The sequence below is a fragment of the Cryptotermes secundus genome, unplaced genomic scaffold (genome assembly GCF_002891405.2).
Source record: "Cryptotermes secundus unplaced genomic scaffold, Csec_1.0 scaffold310, whole genome shotgun sequence".
Classification (NCBI taxonomy): Eukaryota; Metazoa; Arthropoda; class Insecta; order Blattodea; family Kalotermitidae; genus Cryptotermes; species Cryptotermes secundus.
The window spans coordinates 189,558-213,886 of record NW_019734354.1 but is presented as its reverse complement, the minus strand read 5'-3'; the positions used below and the strand labels follow the sequence as shown (position 1 = coordinate 213,886).

Below are 24,329 nucleotides of genomic sequence, written 5' to 3'. Positions count from 1 at the left end.
CTGGAATAGCTCAATTAGTAAAGATACTGGCTGTGGGGTGAAGAACCAGGGTTTCATTTCTGTCAGAGGCAAGTACTGCTGTTTTCTTGACCATGTCCAGACCATCTTTGGGAGTCACCTAACTTCCTACCAGGGGGTACCACATATTCTTTCTTTGCCTAGTCAGCTGAGTTATATATGGTAATACGATTGTAGTTAATGTGGCATGCCATTTACTTAGAGTAATTGAAAAGCCATGCAACCCATTGAGAAAGTAACTGCAATGGATTAAGGAGACTTACACAAATAATAACAAAAAAAAAGTCATAAACATTATTGAAAAATTAAACCTCGGCTACTAAAAAGAAGGAATTTCGTAGTTTACTGAATACCTACCAACTTCTTATGGAAAATTGCTGTCAGTAAACTTAATTAATTGGTTAGATAGTTAATTTAAGTTTTGGTTTGATTTCTTTAATTCTTGACAGTTATGAAAAACCAGTGCATTTGGTTGACTTTAACCCAGTAAACAAGTAGGATAAGTATGATATTCAACTGTATGAAGAACCATGCATTATAAACCAAGTAAAGTGGATTCTATTTGTGGATGGTAATATAGGACATTGTTCAAAGTAAACTCAAGAGTTAAAGTGAAGCATATCAACAGAACATATCCACTTTTGTAGCATCTTGTATAACTTGATAAATAAGTGTGGTTAGATATTCCATGTATGGTACAGGGTTTACCGCTTGTTTGATTTTATGGTCTGTAAATCATTGCCACAGTACAGTATCAAAAGAGAAGGTTTTAGATAGCATCTGTGAAAAACTCCATGGGTTATGGTGTGTTTGATGCAGGTTACTACAAGAATGACCAAATTCTGTCTGATTAAATTTTCAAGCTTGGTCAAAATGTGGTAACATTTTCTTCCAGTGAAACGAAATTAACTTTTCATCTTTTGTTCTCCTTGAATGCAAATTATAGGACAATTTGAAGTCAAGTTGAATTTTAAAAGAAACTAAGCGTGCATAGATATGCGAACAGCTAAGCATCCAAATCAAGCATTTTATATACCGTATTTACGCATGTATAGGCCGCAGCACAATTTTCAGACAGAAATTATAGAAAAAATAATTTTCTTGGAATATTATTTCAGGAGTATTACACCCTGTATTACTAATTATGAATATAATTTTTTTTAAATGAAGTGTGATTTCGAATATAAGCCGCACCCCAGTTTTCCTCTTGAATTTTTGGCAAAAAATGTGCAGCCTACACATGCGTAAATACGGTATATTTATTTGGGGCATGACTGTGGGACATCTGTAGTTGATAATATGCTTGTACAGTTACATCAGATAGTGTTTCCTAGAAAATCTGAACAGAACTGTTCCTGGAATCAGTGATGATGATGTCCATGTTATTAGTAACTGCTATGCCAGAAACCCAGGCAAACTTTCCAGGACTTGATCCTCGGCCTCCAAATATTCTGACAAGAGTGCCATTTGGTCGGAAGATTTGAACTCTTGCATTTCCACTATCCCCAACAAGGATGAAGCCAAGATGATCCACAGCAACACACTCTGGTGAGTGGAACTGGCCTCTAGCTTCACCCATTGACCCAAATTCACTCAATCTCTCTCCTGTAAGAGAGTAGGTCTGAAAGAGCAAAATAAATGAGTTTAAAGTCTGAACAGGAATGAAGATGGCTCAGCTATTAAAATGACTGGATTATTTATTTACAGTTTATTTCTTGACACTGTATCTGAATATAAAGTGTCAAATGGCAGGATCATTGGTGAATAATGATATAGGAAGACATGATCATGGCCAAATTTAGTTACTGTCCTGGCATTTTTCTGGAGGGTTTGAGCAAAACCATGAAAAACTTCAGTCAAGATAGTTGGTGTCCTGATGGGACTGAAATTGGGCACCCTCTGAGTATGTCAGAAGCATTACAGCTTTACTAGGATTGTTTGGTGCACGTTATGCTCTTGTCTGTAGGTAGTCATGTGTGAATAATCACAGTTGTCTGATATTTAATGAAGAGACATCGAAGATCTTTTGGTTAATTCCAAAAGTAACTGTGTATACAGTAGGCTATGCATCACAGAGATACAGCTTTGTGTTCACAGAACCTTTCATTGGACCTTCTTCTGGGCCAGTTGAATCAGACCACATGGGCCTAATTACTTTGTGTCCTACCCTTTTGATTCTTCCTGTAACCTTCCTAAGAGTTTAGTATAAAGTATGAACTTCCTCATTGTGTAATTTTCTCTAGTTCCTCAGACATTTCATGCCCTTATAAAACCAGATATTCTGGATTGAATATTTTCTGTTTTTATTTATTTTTACAGTGCATTGCATTGCATTGCATTGCATTTCATGGATCCAAAGTTAGTCAAAATTACTGTAGGTGGAATATGTCATATAAATACAAAACATATGTTCTGACCCAATGGAGTTCTCACACAAGAGAAACCAAGAATACACAGTGACTACACAGAATGCTATTTAAAGATACATAAGCCATTTTTCTTTCTTTCATATCTGAAATTTGCAGAAGTAATGAAGATTAGTTTGCTTTATTGGCTGTCAAAATTGCACATTTACTCACTCTCATGATCCCTTCTAGTTTCTATCATGCAGTTCCTCAGTAAAACCAAATAGTTAAGATGATTTCACCTTAATTCTTTTATTTCCAAAATCAGCAACCACAATTCTGTCCTGTGAAACAGCAATTCCTGTTGGTTGGTTGAACTCAGTGCGTTTAAACTTATGCCCTGGTAATGGATCCAAAATCCCCAAAATGTAAATTACACTCCCATCACAGGGATGAATGATCTGCAAAAGCATCAAGATTAACACGTATAGGAATATGTAATTAACATTTTACGTTCCATCAGTTTTCCGAATACAACTTCTTGTTTTGAAGACAAGGCATTAAACACAGAAGTGGACTAAATATTGGAAATGTTTGTGAAATCTGAATAATTTTCTATGTCCACAGATTCAAACACTTGCCTGAACCCTGTCATTCCCTGTGTCACACACATAAAGCAGTGTTTCATCATCCTTTCCATTAGGCCCAGGTCCAGATGTAATCCCCTCAGGCGACTGGAAGTGGCCTTCAGCGTGGCCCTTCTTTCCTAGTTGCCGCAAGTATGTACCTTCAGCACTGAATACATGCACACAGTGGTTCCACTTGTCTGTGAGAAGAGAACTATGTTTTGAACATGCAGGGGATTTGACTGATTCATTTTAGTATTAATTGGAAAGAATGTAATTTTTCTTGTTATATAGTTTTCCCAATTCAGCTGTGTATTTGATGTGTTTCATTCTGGTCCATCACACTAATATATCATGAAAAGTTAAACAGTTCTGTCTAGTGTGACTAGTGAAGATTTTTCTTATTTCAATTATTCATGCCCTTACATGTTTCAGTCTTCAGAGACCATCATCAGAAGGACACCTTTACATCAATATAGTTAGAAGCCACTGTTACAATACATGTTGTAAAAGTTAAAACGTATACATACAATATTAATAATATAAAATCTAAAGTCTTTACAACTACAGCGGCTGTTCCAATACGTTAAAATATTTATAATTTGTTTGTTAAGGCTCTACTGGACTTCGTAAACCAAGCAGGTTCGTGACGTCCCTCTTATTATTTCTTTTGATGGGCCGAATGTGTGCCGCCTTGTCGTTCTCAAGAAGAGGGTTCTTGGATATTGTCCTGTATGTGTTTATGGCACACTGTCACTGTCACTGTCACTTTACCAGTCACACTAGACAGAACTGTTTAACTTTCCAACTGTGTATTTTTTGTTTTGAATTCCTGAAGAAACTTCCACAATTCACTGACTTTGAAAGCAGTGTAGTTCTGAAGAATACTGTCTTCTGTGATGTGACAGACATTTTGGAGTAGCATACCATCTTCATCTTCAGGACTGATGAGTAAGTTGAGCACTCATACTTGCTTGGCTTAGTCTTCGTTCCAGAAGACTGAGGCAGTATGTTCCCCCAGATAATTGGTAAACTTCTGCTAGACTACATTGTGTCACATCTCAGAAGATACTCTTTATATGCATTACTATGAGAACTTCAGATATCTCACAGTAATTTTGTTTTCCCATCTTCTGAATTTCTGTTATAATGTATTCTCCCATTTTTCAATACATCTGACTAGCAGGAGGTTTTCTCCTCTCCTCCAAGTCAATTGGTGTTTAGGCCTCAAGGTTGAAACAGTACCTGTAGCTTAGAGAAAGAGAGTGGTGGAGGGTAGCTGAGAACACAGTTCTTGAATCGGAGAGATCTAAAGTACACGAACTGTCAGATATATAGAATGAGGAAGCACAAAAATTGTGTTCGTTGTCTAATTTCATTACGGTGATTAAATCGATGGGAATAAATCAAGCAGATTTTGTGGTGTGCATGAAAGAAATAAATGCATACAGAAGTTCTGTTATAATGTAATTGTCATGGGAAAATACCACTTCAGAGACCAAAATGAGGATTTGAAGTTACAATTGAATAGAATATTAGGAAATTAGTTAATGAAAATCTGTGAATTGGATAGAGCAGACTTAGGGTCTAATGGCAGAATTTTGTGATAACCTCTCAGGTAAATAAAGCAGTCTTCAGTAAATAGAATAAGAGGACCAAAACAAATAAATGTGATGAAAGCTCAAGATTTTGGATAACCTCCCTTACTATTTGTCATGGCCAGTTACAGTGTCTGCATGGTCTAAGGCCGTTTGTCATGAACAGATATGTTACGCTCTGACCTTAGGTTCTCATAGCAGTGACTACAAAAATGACTGTCTTCTGGGATGTGACTCTGTGTAGTCTGATATTTACCGAGGTTTGAAAGGAACATGGCAATAACCACCATTCCTGATTATGGTTGAAAAATGAAATATGGAGTTCCATTATCCGAAATGTCGATAAAGGTCTGCAGACCGTAGTTATGTACTGACATGTCAGAGAAACGTGTATTATCTTAAGGATATACGAGTATCTCCAGGATAGAAGAATGCCTCACATCTCCAAAGACAGTAGTGTTCAGATAAATAATTGCTAAGAGTGAAATTGAGTACTGTATGTTCCACTGAAGACAATGTGTAGAACAAATGACAGCTNGATGTGACTCTGTGTAGTCTGATATTTACCGAGGTTTGAAAGGAACATGGCAATAACCACCATTCCTGATTATGGTTGAAAAATGAAATATGGAGTTCCATTATCCGAAATGTCGATAAAGGTCTGCAGACCGTAGTTATGTACTGACATGTCAGAGAAACGTGTATTATCTTAAGGATATACGAGTATCTCCAGGATAGAAGAATAAACTCTTTTACCTTGAAGATGTAGAGTGCTAAGAGTGAAATTGAATATTGTATGTTCCACTGAAGACAATGTGTAGAACAAATGAAAGCTACTACTTATATAGGTTCTATAACATAATTAGTGAACATACACACACAGTTTTGCCGAATGTTTTCTATTGCCACGTTCCACATCTGATAGGTCAGTCGGTATATCGACTAGGCTACTGGTCGGACGGCGAAAGAGTCGCAGTTCATTTCCCGACAGGAGCAGGACATTTCTCCCCTTTCCATGAAGTCCAGATCATGTCTGGAGCCGACCCAGCCTTGCATGTAATGGGTACATGAGCTGTTTCTCTTATGGTAAGACGGCTGAAGCGTGAAGGTGACAACTTACCTCCATCTATTGACGAGGTTAAGAATAGTGGAGCTACACCTTCATTCCCCCATACCTCTTCATAGCTTGGTGCTTAATTAAATACACGGGTAACTTTGCTTTTACCTGATGTGTGGGGATAAATTTGTTTGTGCTCGTACGCGCAGAAACTGCGCCATGTCCGAATGAGTTAGAACTTGTTCCAGAAACTAATCGCAATTTTTATCTCTCGCTCTACACACGCGCACACCCACACAGGCTCGCATTGTTTTTCTAAAAGGTGCGTGATTATATCTTTCCTTTTCACACAATCAACTTTTACCGCCTAATAACAGCGTTTAGATGTTATTAATCATATATTAATGTGTACCACGGCTCAACAAGTATCACGACTTTTCTTACCTCAATACAGAACTTTCCTGTTAACAGAATTTGGTTGCAGGAAATTACTTCGGGTCAGAACAAGTCATATTTTTCAATGGTTTTCAACAAGGTTTTAACATCTAACTTCTTAAAATGACGACTTTGTTCCGTTGCAAACTTTTACATGATTCAAGCCCACGATTAAAACCATGTGTGTATGATGCCCATTTCTTGACAGCTGAAAGAAAACCTGTTACGTAGACTTCACGGAGGAACTTGGAGAAAGCAATTCCGTGTGGGTAGAGCATGTTGGCGGCACTCAGTTGGTGTACCAGCTTCATTCTGTTGCGGTCTATGACCAGGACTTGCCGCCCTTCTGTGCCCGCGATGTACATGTTCACCTCTTCGTCCCAAGGGGCCACTGCAACTCCTGCTGGACGCTGCAATACTGAGCGGCCGAGGCTTACGCGAGGCGTGAAGGCACGTTCCCTGTATTACAGAATTCCGTTAAAGTGCATCTACTCTATGAACCACAATACGGCATATCCTGTGTAAGTAGTGTAGGCCCTCTTTATAGGGCGGATTCGCGTATGCCGTGGCTTTGATCATGTCCCTCAACACGACTACAGATGCTTTAAACCGTACGCATTTCTCTGAGACGTTTTGTTTATAATACAAAACTGTACTGCAATATAACTTGATGTAGTGTGTTAAAGGTAACGTAAGGATGTCCCTGTGCTTGACTAATTAAGCACTACGTCATGAAGGTGTATGGAGGGTGTGTGTATAGATCCACATTTTCTGAACATCGGCACTAGCTGGAGATGAATGGTCAGCTTCACACCCCGGCCGCTTTACCCCCGGTACCCATTGGATAGGATGTTGAGTGAACCCCAGAGCCGGTGTGGACGACGTGGAGAAAAGAAAATTCTTGACCATACAGGGACTCGAAATCCGGCTCCCGCTGTAGTGTGTTGGGAGGGCAAAGACGACAAGCCCACAGTCCGCAGCGAATGGAAGTGTTGATTGGAGCTGACAGGAGGATAAGGATAAACAGTTGAGCAACTGCATCAGAGCGTTCCAATGGTTCAGCATACAGCATAATGCTTGTTCGTTTGAAGTTTTGGAAAGTGTGCGCCCGGTGGGTGCCCAGAGAACTGAAGGATCGAGAGAAAAATGAAGCGAATGGAGTGTGTCCTTGCAACATCTCTTACGGTATGCAGATGAAGAGAAGATTTGCTTAACAGGATTGCTACTGGGGACGACGAATCTTGGGTGCATTACTACTAACCCGAATCAAAGCGTGCTTCAGCGCAGTGGATACATTCCAGTTCACCTTCAACCAAAACGTTTAAGGTTACGTATAGGCCATCATCCGGAAAGGTTATGTTTATCGTGTGTTGATATCTTCAGGAAGTACTGTTAACCCATTTTCGGAAGCTCCGGGATGCAATTCGCAGATAAAGATCGGGCCAACTGCCAGACCCCCTGCAGCCCGGACTTGGCTCCTAGTGACTTCCATCTGTCTGATGTGATAAGAACACACTGCTGCCATACGTTTCGCTCATGAAGAAGAGGTTAAAACAGAGGTGAGGAACTGGCTGAGGCAGCAGTCAAAATACTATGCTGCGGGTTCCAGCGCACGCACGATGGGACAAATATTGGAGGATATGTCGGGAAGTAAATGCTTTTTCTAGGTTCGAATATCATATTTTTTACGTTTCATATCCACTTGTGACCCATTTACTGACATCCTCGCAAGTAAACTAGGCTTATATTAAATCAAAATGGCTGAAAATTGTAAATATATGTCAGATGTTAATGAAAAATTGTTACATGGAATTTCAGCAAAGTCTAGACAGTTAGTGGAGAAGTCTCTTCATGGCCTTGCGTAAACTGAGATCTGTTATAAGCCAATAGGAGTGAAATTACGAAATTGGCTAACACGTTTCAGAGGAAGTCCCCTATAACTAATTCAAGACAATCTGTCCAAAGGCTTAATTCCTGAAACGAGTTCGCACACACACAAAAAAAAAAAATTGGAGCATATGACCCTCACTCAATTCGTTATTTTTTACTTGTAAAGTATTACTACTACTAATACTATTTTGCAATTGTTAATAGTCGAAGCATGATAGAAGAGTAGGCCCCAGAACTTCTTCGCACCTGTAATGATGATACAGGCTATCCGGTGAATTGACTTGAGCAATATTACGCACTGTGTCGTCGTCAAACACGTCATCAGCCTCTTCCACCTCACCTGCGGCTTTGCTTTCACCTGCCATGTCGATTCGGAAGTTGTCCGCGTCAAAAGTCGGACGCGCTTCGCTCCAGTGTGACACCTCGTCCAGAAGTGCAGATGTGGTGCGGTGTAATTGAAGGAACATCGCCACCTGACGTAACAATTATGCATCAGTTTTCGACAAAACGTCTGTTCGTAACCTTGCGGACCCCCTACTGCAGTCACCCCGTCTGTCCGTCTGTCTGCAACCATGAAACAAGCCTAGAAATATTGCTCAGCGGAATTCCATTCTATTTGTTATGGGGTGATTTTATAGATATTTGTTGACACGTCACAGTTTGGAGAAAAGTCGGCAAAAATAATGGGCACTTCGTGTGATGGCCTATATTCGTTTCTGCACTTATGTTGAGCATAACTCGTTAAACGTTACAGGGAAAAAATATTTCAGATAAAATATGTAGGAACAAATGAAACACACATTGTTATGGGCAATATAATATTTCCAGAAGTCTTATGGTTTCCGGGATCATCAAATAAGAATTCTTACACTGATCATACATTTCCGAACCTGCGTATTAAACTGTCACCAGTAGTTTTCTGGACATACCCAAAGATTACCGAAGTCTCTTATTCTCTATAATAATTAAACGAAGCTTCCTCTTACTTGAATATAGGTAATATACTTATATATGCATATAAGTCTAAATGTTCTCTTACACAAATATATATTTAATTAATTAAAATGTAGTTTTACGTAAGAGAAGAAGTATTTTCTTGCTTTATCTGAGCAAACATTTGGGGGTTTTCCCGAAATATTGGTAATTACTACTACATTACACGGTGTCACGTTCCAAAAGACAGCAGACTCCGCCCCAGTAATATTTGGCGAAGAGTTAGAGTACGGTATAATACTATATTATTTTAATTTTACAACCTTCTTTTTGTTTTCTGAGATGGCATCGAAGTCTGAACCTTTGGAAACCGTTTGCTCTGTGTCTCTTATCCTCCCCAGAAGATTCTCTACGGACTCCTCTCCCTGTTTCAGCAGTTCATTAGCCCTGATGTTCAGCTTTTCCTCTTCTACTCTCAGAGTTTGTATTTTCACCTCAACAGCCAGATTGATGTGCTGCTTCAGCCTTTTGCAGACGTCCTGTGGAAAACAACATGTTATACTTCAGATGTTTGCCTCATGATGTCCATCCCGGATATTTTCAAGTGTCTGCATAGACAATACGGAAGAATAAAGTGGGAAGGCCCAGATCTCATAGCTGGAGGTATAGGAATTATTGAATTTGAGGTTCTCATGTCGGTGACTTTTATGTATCATTAAATTCTCGAATGAGACACCATGTATTCCAGCACTTTGGAAGGAAACTGCTGCCTCCTTCTTCAGGTAATAACTCCGAAAATACACGCTTCAGTTTCCCCGAAATATTGACGTCTGCCCATCAAACAATCCTGCGTCATGATCCAGAGAATGTAATGTTTACAATCGCCGTCTTGAGGCATTAATGTTGCCTCTCCCTCACAACTATCACTTCCTAATGCTGTTATAACTCCCTGTCGTGAATAATACAAACATGATGTCTGTTCGAAATTCTGAGGTGGAGGCAACATTAATGCCGAAGAGTTATGTCTTACAAGTGCCGGGTCGGAGAAGAATCCGATAACTAAAAGACCGAGGATGTGATCATGTGCTGCCTGGAAAGGCTGTCACACAACTCAGTGGACGGTGATATATATGTAGCGAACAGTGGTGAAATAAGGACCAACAAGGGGAGACCCCAAGAAAGTTAGAGAAACCTCTGGTTCAGTGCAGTTTCGTTCATCATGAATTCCAGATAATGTATCACGAATTAGGACCCAAGGACCCGCGGTAGGAAGCAAAAAGTCTACCCGCATGGTTGTGACACGGCCAGTACTGTGACATTCTAGCAGATGTAAAATATAGCTCATGTAGTGGACGGTGTCCAGTATGCCAGAGAACCAACGGCTCTGAAACGCGTGTGTCTACATACCCTAAAATCTTGTATACGATGATCTAGCGTTTCCTTGGCTCCACTTAACTGGTCCAGAAGACTCGGCAACTGTGACTTGAGTTCCGTAATGTGACTTGCCCAACACACGGTACAAAATGCCTACAAACATAGAGAGCAGGGTCATGTAAGTTCGAGATGTAATGTCATCGGCACAGGAAATAGAACTCGTCGTGTAGGTTTGTTCTTATCCTTCAGAGCTAAAATAGTGTTATCTTGGTATCCTTTTCAGAACTTGGATTTTGAGCGCTGACATCTGTCACAAGTACGTCAACTATTATTCTGCAAATGTCTGCACATTTCATTTAAGAAATGTGAGATCAGTCTCAAATATTAGGAAGGTCGTTACTTCTTCCAACTGCTATCACAATGCAAAAAGCACGTCATGTGAAGAAAGTGTAGAGACAGATATTCAGTGTTCTGCAAACTAACGGCGCTGTGGATAGGGACTCTTCATGAGTTAACGCTCTAAAACTAGGCGAATATTATATATACCACCTGCTGGGACGCTTAAAATTTCTGCATTTTTTTTTTCATGCAGTGTATTTCTGTGTGCCGTATGATTCTGAAAATAAGCAATGATCATTTCCCTCTCCTTGCACTCTGTAATGGAGACGTAGTGTATTTACTTCGAGGTAGGAACTTCATTTTAAGCAGTATTTAGTTGAGTTCATGAACACTCGTGATTAACGCAAAATCGAAAGAAATCTTCTTAAAAAGAAGGTACAGGTAAAAAGTGGTTGGCGTAATACCACCAAATTTTATATATCTGTACTAAGTTTGTTCATTTCTTATCAAAATATACACACGAAATTAACTTTTGTAGGACAAATGTGTATACACTACCACATATTGCAACAGCAAAAATACTCGTACATACCAACATTGAGATTCGTGTATTTGAGTGCCGGTCTGCTGACTGTCATCTCCATCAAGGTTTTCTGTGGCTTTCCTTACGCCTAGAGCAAACGCAAATTGGTACCAAAATTCTACATTGCACTGACTGCCTTTCACGTAGACTTTTCAATTTGCGCCTTATTTCAGCTATTCCAATGTTAATGTCAGCATACCGATTTAAAGCAGCAGATGAGATGGGGATACAAGAATATACAGAAAGCTCCATCCTCCCAATTTAGTGGCTTTCTTCTGTGGTTTCGTTACAGAATGCTCTACTCTCACCTGTCGACAGTGCTGGCACGACGAAGCGCTCCCTACAGTCTGGCATCTGCTGCATCTCTGGTCCCCCGCTCCGCAAGCGATGTCCTGCTGGAGGACTGTCAGTAGCGAGTCCAAGTAGAGATTAGGAGGCAGCTCCACCACGCCGTCAGGACCAGTTGTCCGCAGAGGAACCTGAAGTCCACAGTCTGGACAGTCCACGGCTGAAATCATAGCGTTTTTACAACGCTTGTTTTCGTAAGTACGAATAACAACAAGATTGAAAGTGCGTAAGCCTCTCGAACAATGCAGTACACAAAATTAAAAATGTCGTTCTTTGAGATGTATTAGTAAAGCAGATTTCAGAGTAATGCCGAGGGACCTGACCGCGGCGGGATCGCATCTTCATGCACCCGCGCCTCTTTCTTTCTGTCGAAATGTCGAGACCTCATTTTCGCGAATTTTTGAGAGATCGCTCTTCTGGTAACGAAGGCTGATGGCGCTCTCGAAGATCCTACAGCACCATATACGAGTGATGTGCCCATAAAATGAGCATCAGTTAGTCAGTCTGACAGTTATCAGCTCATTTCTCAGTGCATTGCAGTGTAACGGTGCAGACGAGTAGCATAGAAGAGTTTTTCTCGAACTTTGTGAGACCGCGGCCCGGTAGAGAGCCCCGTCCCAACAAATTTACTGGTAAATACCTTTCCAATTATTTAATGTTCGTACATTAAACTAACATTATGGCATAATAATAAAGAGAATTCTTACGCATAAAAGAACCCTCGTTGGTGTCTCCACCTTATCGTGGTGAGGGGGTTTGAGTATGCCAAGGACCCTGAGAGCTATACCAGCGGTAGCGTAGCTACTGGCAGGGCCTCCCTTGCTGGACAGGTCAAAGGGTAGGCATCAGACGAAGAGACACACCAAAAACCAAAAACTGATGCCGGAAGCAGCGTCATCAGCAGCGACTTGAAGCACAGAGCAATTGATGCTCGAGATGGTTCAAGTTCGTATAGCAACAGGCGTGACAAGAGTGGTTTGAACGGCTGTTGTACTGCGATGTGGAAAGCAAATGGAAAAACTACCACATTGTCACATTTCCAGGATAGTCTCTTTCCAAAAACAGAGATACCATGTATGCGAGATGTTTCTTCTGGAGACAAAACAAACTGGAGGGGCAGATATAAGTGCCCAGAAGACGAGGAAGAAGACGGAAGAAGATGCTGGATGACCTTGGGGACAGAAGATGATATTTCAATCGAAGGAGAAAGCTTGAGATCGCATTAAGTGGAGGAACTGTTTTGGAAGAGACTGTGGACCTGTCGTCTGACAGATTACTGATGAATGAATGTGTACAGCGTCACATGTTGACAAATATCAAATTACATTTAAATTTGACTTGGTTCATCCTGGCCCCTTCATACTAGTAATATTATAAAGGATCATTAACGCCTTCCAGTGTGATTGATAAATGTTGTTTTTTTTTTAATCTACTAACCTTTACATGTTTCGGTTGGAGCGACGTTCAGAAGGTCATTATCAATGCATACGGTACTATTACAATGCCATAAATATAAAATATTATCCTTTAATAATTACTATGATGTGCTTGAATTATTATAATTAGTCTATTTACAAGTATGGTTTTAGAAACTTTTTGTTAAAATCTAGACCCAGTTTGGTTCGTCTCCTTTATACTTCTTGTTAAAGGAAGATGAATGCCTACCCCGTTGTGGTTCTGTTGTCCTAAGAATCCAAAGGAGAATGATAACCAGAAGACTATGTTCGACATCATGACATAACATCAGTACACTCCCACGCAAACTTCATGAGGCACAAGGGGTATAAATACGCGATTCAACACACGTTTGAGCGCTATAACAAACAGCGTGGCCTGTACAACTGTACAACACTAAAGGTGGATTAAAAACACAAAACTGATATTCAAATAAATTCAGGATTATATAAATAGTACATAATACCCATAATATACGTATTTGCGGAGTCCTATTCTTCAAATAATTTGCCTATGAATGTAGCAGTGTGTCGACAATAACTTATTGCCCGCCACATCCTTAATTTTAGTAACTAAACCCGAATTGCTACTTGTAAGCAGGCAGCACCGTCACTACGAACTCTCTCTTCAATGAAACCATTTAAAGCTTTGAAAATTTCACTGCTGGCAGTGTGCGTAGGTAATATAGAGACAGTTAAAATGTCTTCATTTATGTAACTTTCATCATGGTCAATACACGTACATCGCACATGCGTAAGTAAAATAATGCTGTTTTGAATATCTGTAGGTTCGTCCTGTTGTAATGCAAAAAAAGAAATTAGATTTTTTTAATTTTTTCAATTAGTTGCGTTTCTGTATCTTCTGCCATATCAGATACCCGCCTTATAACTGTCATTCGACAGTGACGGAGCCTAAAAAATATTTTAAACTCAGAATGGTATATATTTCTGATACCCCTGGATTGACAGTCTATACATTTATGCTTTATTTTAGGGCGCTGTCAGTACCTAAGGCTATATAGCGTCTAATGGTGGAAACATTAATGAGCAATGAATGGAAAGAAACTGCCATTTTCCTGGAATGGCTGAAGGAAGCCACAAACGATCTCAATCTCCGAGTCGATACTTGAACTCATGACTTCTAGAGTACGAAGTAGGAGTGTTAGAGACTACCAGTGCACATGCTGTGTAACCCTCAGACCCGCTGCGATATAATTAACCTGTTCCAGCCTGCATATGACGTAGGAGCTGTTCTTTGGGCGGAAAAAGGCTAATCTCTTGTCAGACAATAATTTCAACCGCAAAGTCGAAGTATGTAGTTGCAGACTTCCAGCAGACATAATTTACGGCAGTAAAACTAGCCGAAATAAGAATCATCAGATAATTCACTCGCCAAGCAAAGAATGTGACGAAGTGTCTAGCAAATATAACTGTCAGTAAATTCTGTTTCGAGGCGGACGTTTCCGGAGTTCCGTGTCGAATAATAACGAGATCTGGATTGCATCATTGTATTTATTGACACTATATTACAATCACTCTTAGTTACAATCATAACAGCTTGGAATCAATGACTGTCTTAAGACTCGCTCCATTCCTGACTGAACTACGAGTGTCTTCTACTGTGACTGACTTGGATCTGATTTACGAATCAGCCACTTCTTCATTATCCGTTGCCTCGGATAGGCTCTTTAACGAGCCGTTGTCTAGCAATGGACTATTCCGGCTTTCAGGCGTCATGTCACAATGTAATTACTCCTTTGTGGATAGCAAGAGGGCAAGAAGTAGTGTCAGAGCGGTGTTCTGCCTCCATCTTCTACACTGAAGACAAAGGCACTGTTTTCCTCCGAGAAGTTGGCACCCACCTACACAATACACGGAGTCAGCTACTAAAGACAGATCGCTTACCTTTGCTTGTTGGCTGTACTAGCCCCTGCAGACAGGAGAGACAGTAGGTGTGTTGGCAAGGTAACATCTTGGGACGCCGCAATCTCTTGTTGCACAGTTTACACTCCAAGAGATCATTCATAATGCCCATGGACATGCTGCACATGACAAATATTTTTCAGTCATGAATCACCATATCATCGCCTCAAAACATCAAGAGGGAAAACATGCTACTTCCTTTTATAGTATGACAGACAATATATGCAACATAAGTCCTCTCAAAATTTAGGGAACAGCAGAGTCCGTCTGCTCTACCAAGCAGGGTACGTCTTGCTTCGTGTAGACAAACTTACGGAAGCGAAGCCCCGCGTAAGGGCACCTGAATTTCTCACTAGCATATAAATACCGCAAGTACAGCGAGAATATAATCTAGTACATTTCTAATGATGTCTATCTTCTTTTTTCTGTGTGTTTCTTTGGGTTTGGTAAGGCTGAGTCAACCTGGTACTGTAACCGAACTGGCAACGTCAGCTTGATTTAATTTACGTAGTAACATGTATTGATCCATGTTAATTACCATGTTCGATTAGGCTTACTGGTACATATAGCAAATGAGCAAGAGGTACATAGGCTAATTATTGCCCTCAACAAGGAAGCTTAGCCCAACTCTCGAATGAAAAAAAAAAGAAAAAAAGAAAAACGACTTGTCAACGCAGATGCAAAGTGAAACAGGAAGGACCACCGCAGCTTGGTTCCTTAGAAAGTTACACAAAATTTTGCTTGTCGGAGTCCTTTGAGAATACGATATGTGACAGTTTTGATCATCGCAACTTAAAGATGGGAGTTTCCCGAGACCCAAGCCAGCGTAGCATTTATTAAGCTACTGACAGAATGTACGTTAAGTCTTTAGAGCCTAAATTCCCTGTAATCCTCAGACGGATTGGGGGAACGGTTAATTAAAGTACTCTTATTTTTCAAAAGTGACCAATCCTCGTAATTTAGGGAGTTGGCTTATAGACCAAGAAGAAACAGTCAGGGCCCCGAGTTTTGAGGAGAAGTCATTCTACTTGTTAGTTGTTTACCGAATCAGGAACCATACGGACGCAAAATCTGGATCACTCCGAAATTTGTAATAAATTATGTAAAATTTGTGGACTTGCAGTGCTCAAAAGTATAAGCTGCGGGTCACAAAGTGTGATTAAATCTGTAAATTAAAGTTCAAGTTAGGTGGAAGGTGTAATTTAAATCAAATAAAATCTATTACAATTTTCTATTAAAATTTCCTTTCAATTTTGTAAAATTCTTATTACCCCTCACAAGTGAAGGATAAAGATCAAAACAAGTGGACGACGCCCCTTGTGAGGTGTAATAAGAATTTTACAAAATTTGAGCCAAGAAAAGGGGCGCACCTGTTGGGGAGTGCAGTGTCCGTTTTGTCGGATACCGACGTGGTTTTCGTCCTCGCGGCGGTGCGTTGCGGTTTGCTGTCAGTCGTCCTGACGTTCAGACTCCCTGAACTCATCTGGCGCAGTATCGGAGGCCGTGATTCAAACTTCTTGTTCCCCAGTACTTCCTCTTCATGGGGACACGATTTATTTCTCGATCGGGGGATGTTCGACATTATCCTCGGCTGAAGCCCGCGCCTGTGCGTGAACCTGTACGAACATAAAAAGTGAGTAAGCACCAGCGATCATCCGAAATTTACTTAAACATGGTGCACGAAGGGGCTGTGGCTACAGAGTCACTATTTGTTAAGTGTACCAAGTGCGACTACGTACTATTAAAAGAATAAAATAATTGCAATTAAACCACTACATCCAGGAATAGCCACTAGTCTACAGTGACCAGGAATGTTCACTGATGTAGAGAGACCAGGGAAGAACCATGGGTCGACTTCTTTCGATGTTTCTCGCTTTCTTTCGAGCGTACTTCCCCATTACCTCACCATTCGTCTAACGATTCTATTCATACGAATTTTGCTAATGATAACTTTCGTATGACACAATCGTGTTGCATTTATTGATATAAGTGTGACGGAGATGGAGGGTAACAAAACAAACTGAAAGAAGAGAGATCGTGTCTTGTGCTCCGCCATCTTTCCGTGGTCTCGTTATAACTACATGAACTTTTTGCTGAAAGACACAGATTCGCAGGATCTGGAAAGGAATACAGCAGTAAGCAATGAGGGAGAAATGTCGAGTACATCCATTCTCATTATATATGGGAATTTTTTCCCCTGGCATCAGTAGGCATAATTAGGTTAACTTAGAATTTAATTTTGTTTCGATTGGGTTAATGTGCTGCCCATCCATAATACACATTTTCTCTAGACAATCGGCTCACAAATGGCGGTAAATTTGTCAGCCTTAGGCGCTAGTATCCCATTAATACCTAAGAAGATTTCTGGTACCCATTTCTGTTAAAGTCTGGGTGGCCCCCAGGGTCGTAGTGCGGCTGGAAGGATTAGGTCAATTAAAAATATGTACCTAACCGGGACTCAAACCCGCAACCTTCCGGCTTGTAGCATTGTGCCTCAACTAACTAAGCTATCGCGTTCCCCTGCTCACTCTACGTTCACATCTATATTTAACCGTAGATACATATTTTCCTATGTCCCTCACATAATTATTGTCAATACATTTTATTTATCTGTATGTCAGTACCTCATTAATTTCTAATGACTTCTCAATTATAAATCAGGGTGAAACGGCATTCGCGCACAAGCTGTCCGTAGTGTGGTTCGCTGTCAGAACAAGAATGGAAACTGTCCTGAGACGCTTAGTTTTCGAAATACTCGTCACAGTCAAATGGGGCAACATAATTTTCATGAGTACGCAGAAACAGTACTGTGGCATGTTCTTAACCCTTAATTAATGTAGCATTTGAGATGGTACGGCTTATCGAGTATTCGTGCAATGTTGTCCTGTTCGACGTAATCCGGACGATAGTAATTTTCGACCACTGGAGCTTCGTCTTCGTGACACAGGAAAAGTCACACCTGCGGAACACGTGAATACAGGTCACCCACGAACTCTACGGAAACAAATGAATGAAGATTCCGTAATTTGAGGATGCACACTTCACCGTCACTGTGCATCTCCGTCCATATATTGAATTCATACCTCGAGGCTCTTCATTTCATCTTTTTATTTATTGGACACTCATGTTTCGGACTAACTGGCCATCATCAGGTTAATGAGATTGCAAATGAAATTCTGCTCTCTTGTTACGTTGTTGTAGTCTGCATTTTACGAGTAATGCAAAATGTTGATAAAATCGTTTATATATCTTCTTTTATCGTGGTTACGTTTGCTTGCACAACTGTCGTGATTCTGGTGTATCTGTAATTTGCATGTGACAATCATATAATTGAAATACACGATGCAACAGGGTTCTTTAGTGCGAAAACAAGATTCCATAATTTCAGCTGTTGAGCAGCTCACACGAAATCGCATGCTAAATGGGGCTATCCCACATGAGGGTCCACGAAGTACTTCTTGACAGTCACCTGCATTCATACCACCACTTGCTTGTAGATAACCATAGCCTACGGATGAAATTTTGCGAATGCCTACGTCCTCAAGACACTGCGAATGAGCTCTTTTTATATAAGAGTCTGTGAACAGATGAAATATATTTTACGCGTAAGAGTTTGTTCAACGTCCACAATAGTCACCTCTGGGCACAGGAAATCCCTCTTTCTGTCTGCGAACTTCTGCACCCAGTCCATTTCAACATCAACGTTTGGTCTGAAAGCGTCAGGGACAGTGTCATGAGTCCCTGCCTGCTGTGTGACAGGCTGAATACTCTGTTTGGGATTTTATGGCAACTGTTCTACAGTGGCAGCCTTAAGATGTGCCTCTAGCTATGATNAACAAGATTCCATAATTTCAGCTGTTGAGCAGCTCACACGAAATCGAATGATAAATGGGGCTATCCCACATGAGGGTCCACGAAGTACTTCATGACAATCACCTGCATTCATACCACCACTTGCTTGTAGATAACCATAGCCTACGGATGAAATTTTGCGAATGCCTACGTCCTCAAGACACTGCGAATGAGCTCTTTTTATATAAGAGTCTGTGAACAGACGAAACATATTTTACGCATAAGAGTTTGTTCAACTTCCACAATAGTCACCTTTGGGCACAGGATATCCCTCTTCTCTCTGCGAACTTCTGCATCGAGTCCATTTCAACATCTACGTTTGGTCTGGAAGCGTCAGGGACAGTGTCATGAGTCCCTGTCTGCTGTCTGACAGGCTGAATACTCTGTTATTGGGATTTTATGGCAACTGTTCTACCGTGGCAGCCTTACGGTGTGCCTCTAGCTATGAGGCAGCGGATGTGGTCAGCCCTACGCGGCTCCAGCGCGCTGTGGGGAAGATGTATGCCAGTGTCTGAACGCGACATATCCAGGAAGGTAGATTGGACGTCAAGGGCCAATTTCATGGCTTCATCTGTCGCTTATACATTCCCTACCAAGACTATCAAAGATCTGATGGTAAGACTTCAAGCAGCTCTGATAACAGTCGATACCAACTTGAGTGCTGGTTCGAGAGAATGACGTGTAGCGCACTGCCGCCTTCCTTAGTATGAGGCAATCATGAGCTGATCGCTTAGAAGCAGGCGCCGTTTGGCGGTGACATAGATTGAAAACTGAACGTCACAGGACGTATGTTGTGCTATTTCTTTAACAAGGAATCGTACCATAGCGAGCTTGTGTAACGACACTTTCAGTATGTCAGACTATGTAACAACGAAGGACATAACGATGAATAGGAGAGGACGTGGAAGAGGGCGAGTGTCGGGATACTTTCCCATTATTTGCCAGGCTGGACTGAGAAATAAAATGTCATCGAAATCTAAACTGAACAAGCCAGCAGCGTTGCTTTCTCGTCTTCCTACGTAATAATTCCTTCTTCCACATTTTAGTTGCAGTATCTAAGGAAATATGCATGATAGCTCCTTCTCCTTGACATAAGGGATACAATCATTACTCTAAGCCTCTCCAAACTTCCTCTGATTTTCCATATTTGCAGTTTCCTGAGGATTACATATCTTTTCGAATCATTTTGCAACATCCCGTTCATTTTTCCCTACTATCCAGCAACTTCGTTAAGCTAGTAAAGTAAGGTAAAGTNTGACGTGTAGCGCACTGCCGCCTTCCTTAGTATGAGGCAATCATGACCTGATCGCTTAGAAGCAGGCGCCGTTTGGCAGTGACATATCTTGAAAACTGAACGTCACAGGACGTATGTTGTGCTATTCCTTTAACAAGGAATCATACCATAGCGAGCTTATGTAACGACACTTTCAGTATGTCAGACTATGTAACAACGAAGGACATAACGATGAATAGGAGAGGACGTGGAAGAGGGCGAGTGTCGGGATACTTTCCCATTATTTGCCAGGCTGGACTGAGAAATAAAATGTCATCGAAATCTAAACTGAACAAGCCAGCCTCCTCCTACTACTACCACCGCCAAAATGCNTCTTGACCTCGGCACTAGTTACAGGTGAGTGGTCAGCTTCACGCCTCTGCCGCTTTACCCCCGGTACCTATTGGATAGGAGGCTGGGTGGACTCCAGAGCCGGTCTGGACGATATGGAGAAGAGAAAATTCTGACCATACCGGGACTCGAACTCCGACCTCTCAGTCGTCCAACCCGTAAGCAGTCGCTATACCGACTGCGTTACCCCGGATCACTGACTGTGCTTAGAAGAAAAAAACATAAGTATATAATGTCCCCCCCCCAGTTAGTGCCGAGGTCAATAAAGCGAGGATCTATATATTCACTCCCTAATACGCCTTCATGGCTTCATTAGTTAAGCGAAGTACAACTTTGCTTTGACTTTTTACATAAATATCTCCTTCCACCTCAAGAAAGCAATATTTATCTTCATGCAAAACTCTGTTCGTCGGTCCATCCTTCTTTCATAACGTCAGTACGATTTGAGTGAGGCAGGTGCTAAGTGCATTAGCAGCTGAAGCCCTCTAGATCTGCATACCACGTACTACTACCACGGCTGCAGCAGCTACTCCTCCTCCTCCTACTACTACCACCGCCAAAATGCTACATGTAACTTGTGTCTCGGACACAGATACTTGTGTGTTGGACAGAGGTACAGAAGCATTTCAGCGGGTGTGATGTAAGTGCAGCTGGATGTCGAAACGTGGACAGAGCACACCAATAGATTCTATAAATGCAATTCCCAGGTTTAAGTAAATTCAATAAATGTTCTGGACTTTAAATTGTCGGGCAGATTACGAGGCAAGATGGAAAAAAACTTCACTTTGATACAGACTGCCTACTTGAAGAGATTTCTGGGTTCTAAGGCTGAGTAGTTGGGAGAGAGCAAGACGTTTCGGAATAATATATGGCTTTAATCTTCAGGGTCGAAGGGTAAGCCAAGTATGAAACCCAGAATACCGTAATATTCAGTGTAATATTAGGTTTGTAAATAATATTCAAAATTACGTTTCAAACCTGAAATTCTTCTTCATATGAGAATTGTAGAGAGTAGAGGTACGACGCAGATCCGGATGTCCTAAGTGAAATGGAGACGACATTCTCAGTGAGATGAATGACAGGTTGTCTTAGAGCCATCAAATTACGTACTCCTACCTGACGTTTTGAGTAGGAAAACTGACTGTATCTCAGATAAATTCGATAACTGATTTGTTATCTGTGCTGCCCATTCCCACTTCTGAACACGCAACCGGAAAGGAGGAATCGCCTAGAATAACCATATGTAGGTCCTTTTACATTCCACTGAGCCATACGAGGGCGCAAGGATTAATATTTCTGTAATAATATGATTATATTCATTTTATGATCTGTATAATCCATTCCTTCATGACAAGCCAGTTCTTCTTCATAAGGCTCGACAGCTTCATTTCTTGAACGCTTTGGCCTGCTCAACAATTTCCTTTCAGCTACTTCTGTCCTGTGTGCCAGTTATCCACTTATAAATTCCTAAACCCTTTAGGTCTTCCCTTACGTCATCTCTCCATCTAATCTTAGGTCGGCCTCTCTTTCTTACTGGGTGGGTCCTAATATGGACCCACATTAGTGTTAATCAATATGATCATCATAATACATGTAGTTATTACTAAAACTGTATAAAGATTTTTTAATTGTTTGTTTTTGTGTTGTTCCTGATCCTGATTTCAATGTGAACCAATGTAAACAATTAGATTGGTTGGTTTTATTTTGAAATATTTAATGTGTAGATGGGCAGAGCATCACAAATCATAAATCATGACACACTACAGGATGCAAACAATAAAGATAATGAAGAAAGCGGTCTTCTGGGATGTGGCACCGTGTATATGTGGTTATAACCGACGTTTCGGAGGAACGTATCGCCTCTATCTTCAGGGTACAAGGAAAAATATAAGAAATCCGCAAGCGAAGAGACCGTGAGAACCGGTCTTTTACCGGAATTTGTTTATAAAAAATTCTGTATTTATTTTTACACAACAAAATTTTAATCCCCTTCAAAATACTCTCCATTTAATTCAATGCACTTGTCCAAATCTTTTCTCCATTGCTCAAAACATATTTTTTTAAATTCATCGCTGCTGATGCCTTTTAGTGCTTCCGTCATTTTTTTCTTTACGCCTTCAACATCAGCAAAAGGTTTTCCCTTGAGATCTCCCTTCTTCAGAGGAAATTAAAAAAAGTCGCAGGGGGCAAGATCGGGTGAGTACGGGGGGGTGAGGTAAGGATGTCGTGCCATTTTTGGTCAAAAATCGCTGCACACTGAGCGCTGTGTGGGCATGCGCGTTGTCATGATGAAAGAACCATTCAACTCTTTGCCACAAATCGGGACGTTTTCTCCTTAAACTCATATGCAACCTTTTCAAAATTTCGTCAATCGTCCGCCGGCGATTTTCCAGAATGATCTGACTAATTTTGTCACGATTTCATCAGTTCTGGCGATTGAAGGACGTCCACTTCGAGGTTGATCATCAGTTGACATTTCACCACGTTTGAAACGGGAGAACCATTTGTAAATATGTGTTTTACTTATGTCGGCTATCCTGTAGGCTGTTTGTAGCATAACAACCGTTTCACAACAGCACTTTGTTCATGTGAACCAGCCATTAAAAACAGACGAATTATAAAAAAGTCACTTGGGAAAAAATTTCACCAAACACTAACGCAAATTTCTCTGACGACGCCAGCCGGCATACTGCTTCAGGGAGGAGCGGCAAACAACCACATAGCCTTCTAGAAACAAATTCCGATATTTTTACTTCCCCTTTCGTGCGTGTATGTGAGTATATATATAATAAATTTTATCCAGTAACTTTTTGTGAGCCTACTTAAAAGTGTCACTCTCACCTCAGAAGTATGCATTGTCACCATGTTCGTGTTTGTTCCTGTTGGTAAGAAACTAAAGATACCGGCAGCAACAGCTTCACCTCAGTGTCTATCTCTTTTCAACCACCATTTAACGTGTAATTACAGCTTACAGGAAAAATAACAATGCGCTTTAACTTCACAAAAATTACCATGCAACGTCACTGCTTATTCATTCACCCACCTCTCGCCCTCCGATTTAACTGCACGAATTTTCCAACCAGAATATTGTGTACATTTATTTTCCCCTTTCTGAGAATTGGTAAGAGTACAAATTATCAGCCATCGTAATAAAATGAAGTTGAAGACAGTTCAAAACAAAACTTAGTAATAAATTTTAGGGACTGACGCTGTGTAGTCCTGTAGAATTTTCTTAAGTTGCGGAGTAACACACTGACACAAATTTCAGCGCTGAAAAGCAGCGGCTGCTCGATTCTTGCTGATTGCTTTCTTGGTTCACTCTTCGATTCTGAAGATTAATACTCCTATTCTACCAGACTACATGGCGTCATATCCCAGGAGGTAGTAATCTTAACAGTTACATCCAATGAAACTTCAAACTGATCAAAATATTCTTGCTCTAAATAGCTGTATAGATCGCCAGTTCTTGTAAATGTAGTTTTGAATATAATTTAATACAGCAGAATATTTGTTGCGGGTTGAAGAGTTCTACTTGAATTCCTGTGTTTATAGTATCAACGGGTAACTGAGATTATGTCCTTACCTTACTAAATTCAGGATAGTGTACAGTTGCGAGAAGATAATAACTGAAAAGAGAATTATTTGGCTTCCTTCAACATGTCTTATCAGTTGATAATATATCAGCAATATTTTAATATGACCGCCATTCTGATAATACAGTAGTCACATTTTGATAATAGATATTACACATCGAGGTCATTCTTTGCGGCACTACCAGTAGGAAAGACGTACCTGAGATAAGCCTTATCTTACGATAGAAAATATTGTCTCTGCTCTTACAGTGTCATCAGTAATAATAATAGCCTTAAGTTTCTAAGCGAACTTTCTGGTTCTCCACCCATTGGAATACTTGCTGCCTTCTCTTGGTGA

The 24,329-nt window shown here is 40.6% G+C and overlaps 1 protein-coding gene across 1 annotated transcript; it reads right to left on the bottom strand.

Moving 5' to 3' along the window:
* Nucleotides 1–1,212: 1,212 nt before the first annotated feature.
* Nucleotides 1,213–24,009, bottom strand: LOC111868844 (RING finger protein nhl-1). Its single transcript, XM_023859869.2, has 11 exons — nucleotides 23,983–24,009; nucleotides 16,294–16,539; nucleotides 14,906–15,042; nucleotides 11,507–11,706; nucleotides 10,310–10,429; nucleotides 9,226–9,441; nucleotides 8,216–8,442; nucleotides 6,300–6,538; nucleotides 3,005–3,189; nucleotides 2,666–2,824; nucleotides 1,213–1,639 (listed from the first exon to the last, which is right to left on the bottom strand). Exons 2-11 carry the CDS (start codon nucleotides 16,503–16,505, stop codon nucleotides 1,349–1,351), a joined length of 1,986 nt encoding a protein of 661 aa, XP_023715637.1. The 5' UTR covers nucleotides 16,506–16,539; nucleotides 23,983–24,009; the 3' UTR covers nucleotides 1,213–1,348.
* Nucleotides 24,010–24,329: the final 320 nt, after the last annotated feature.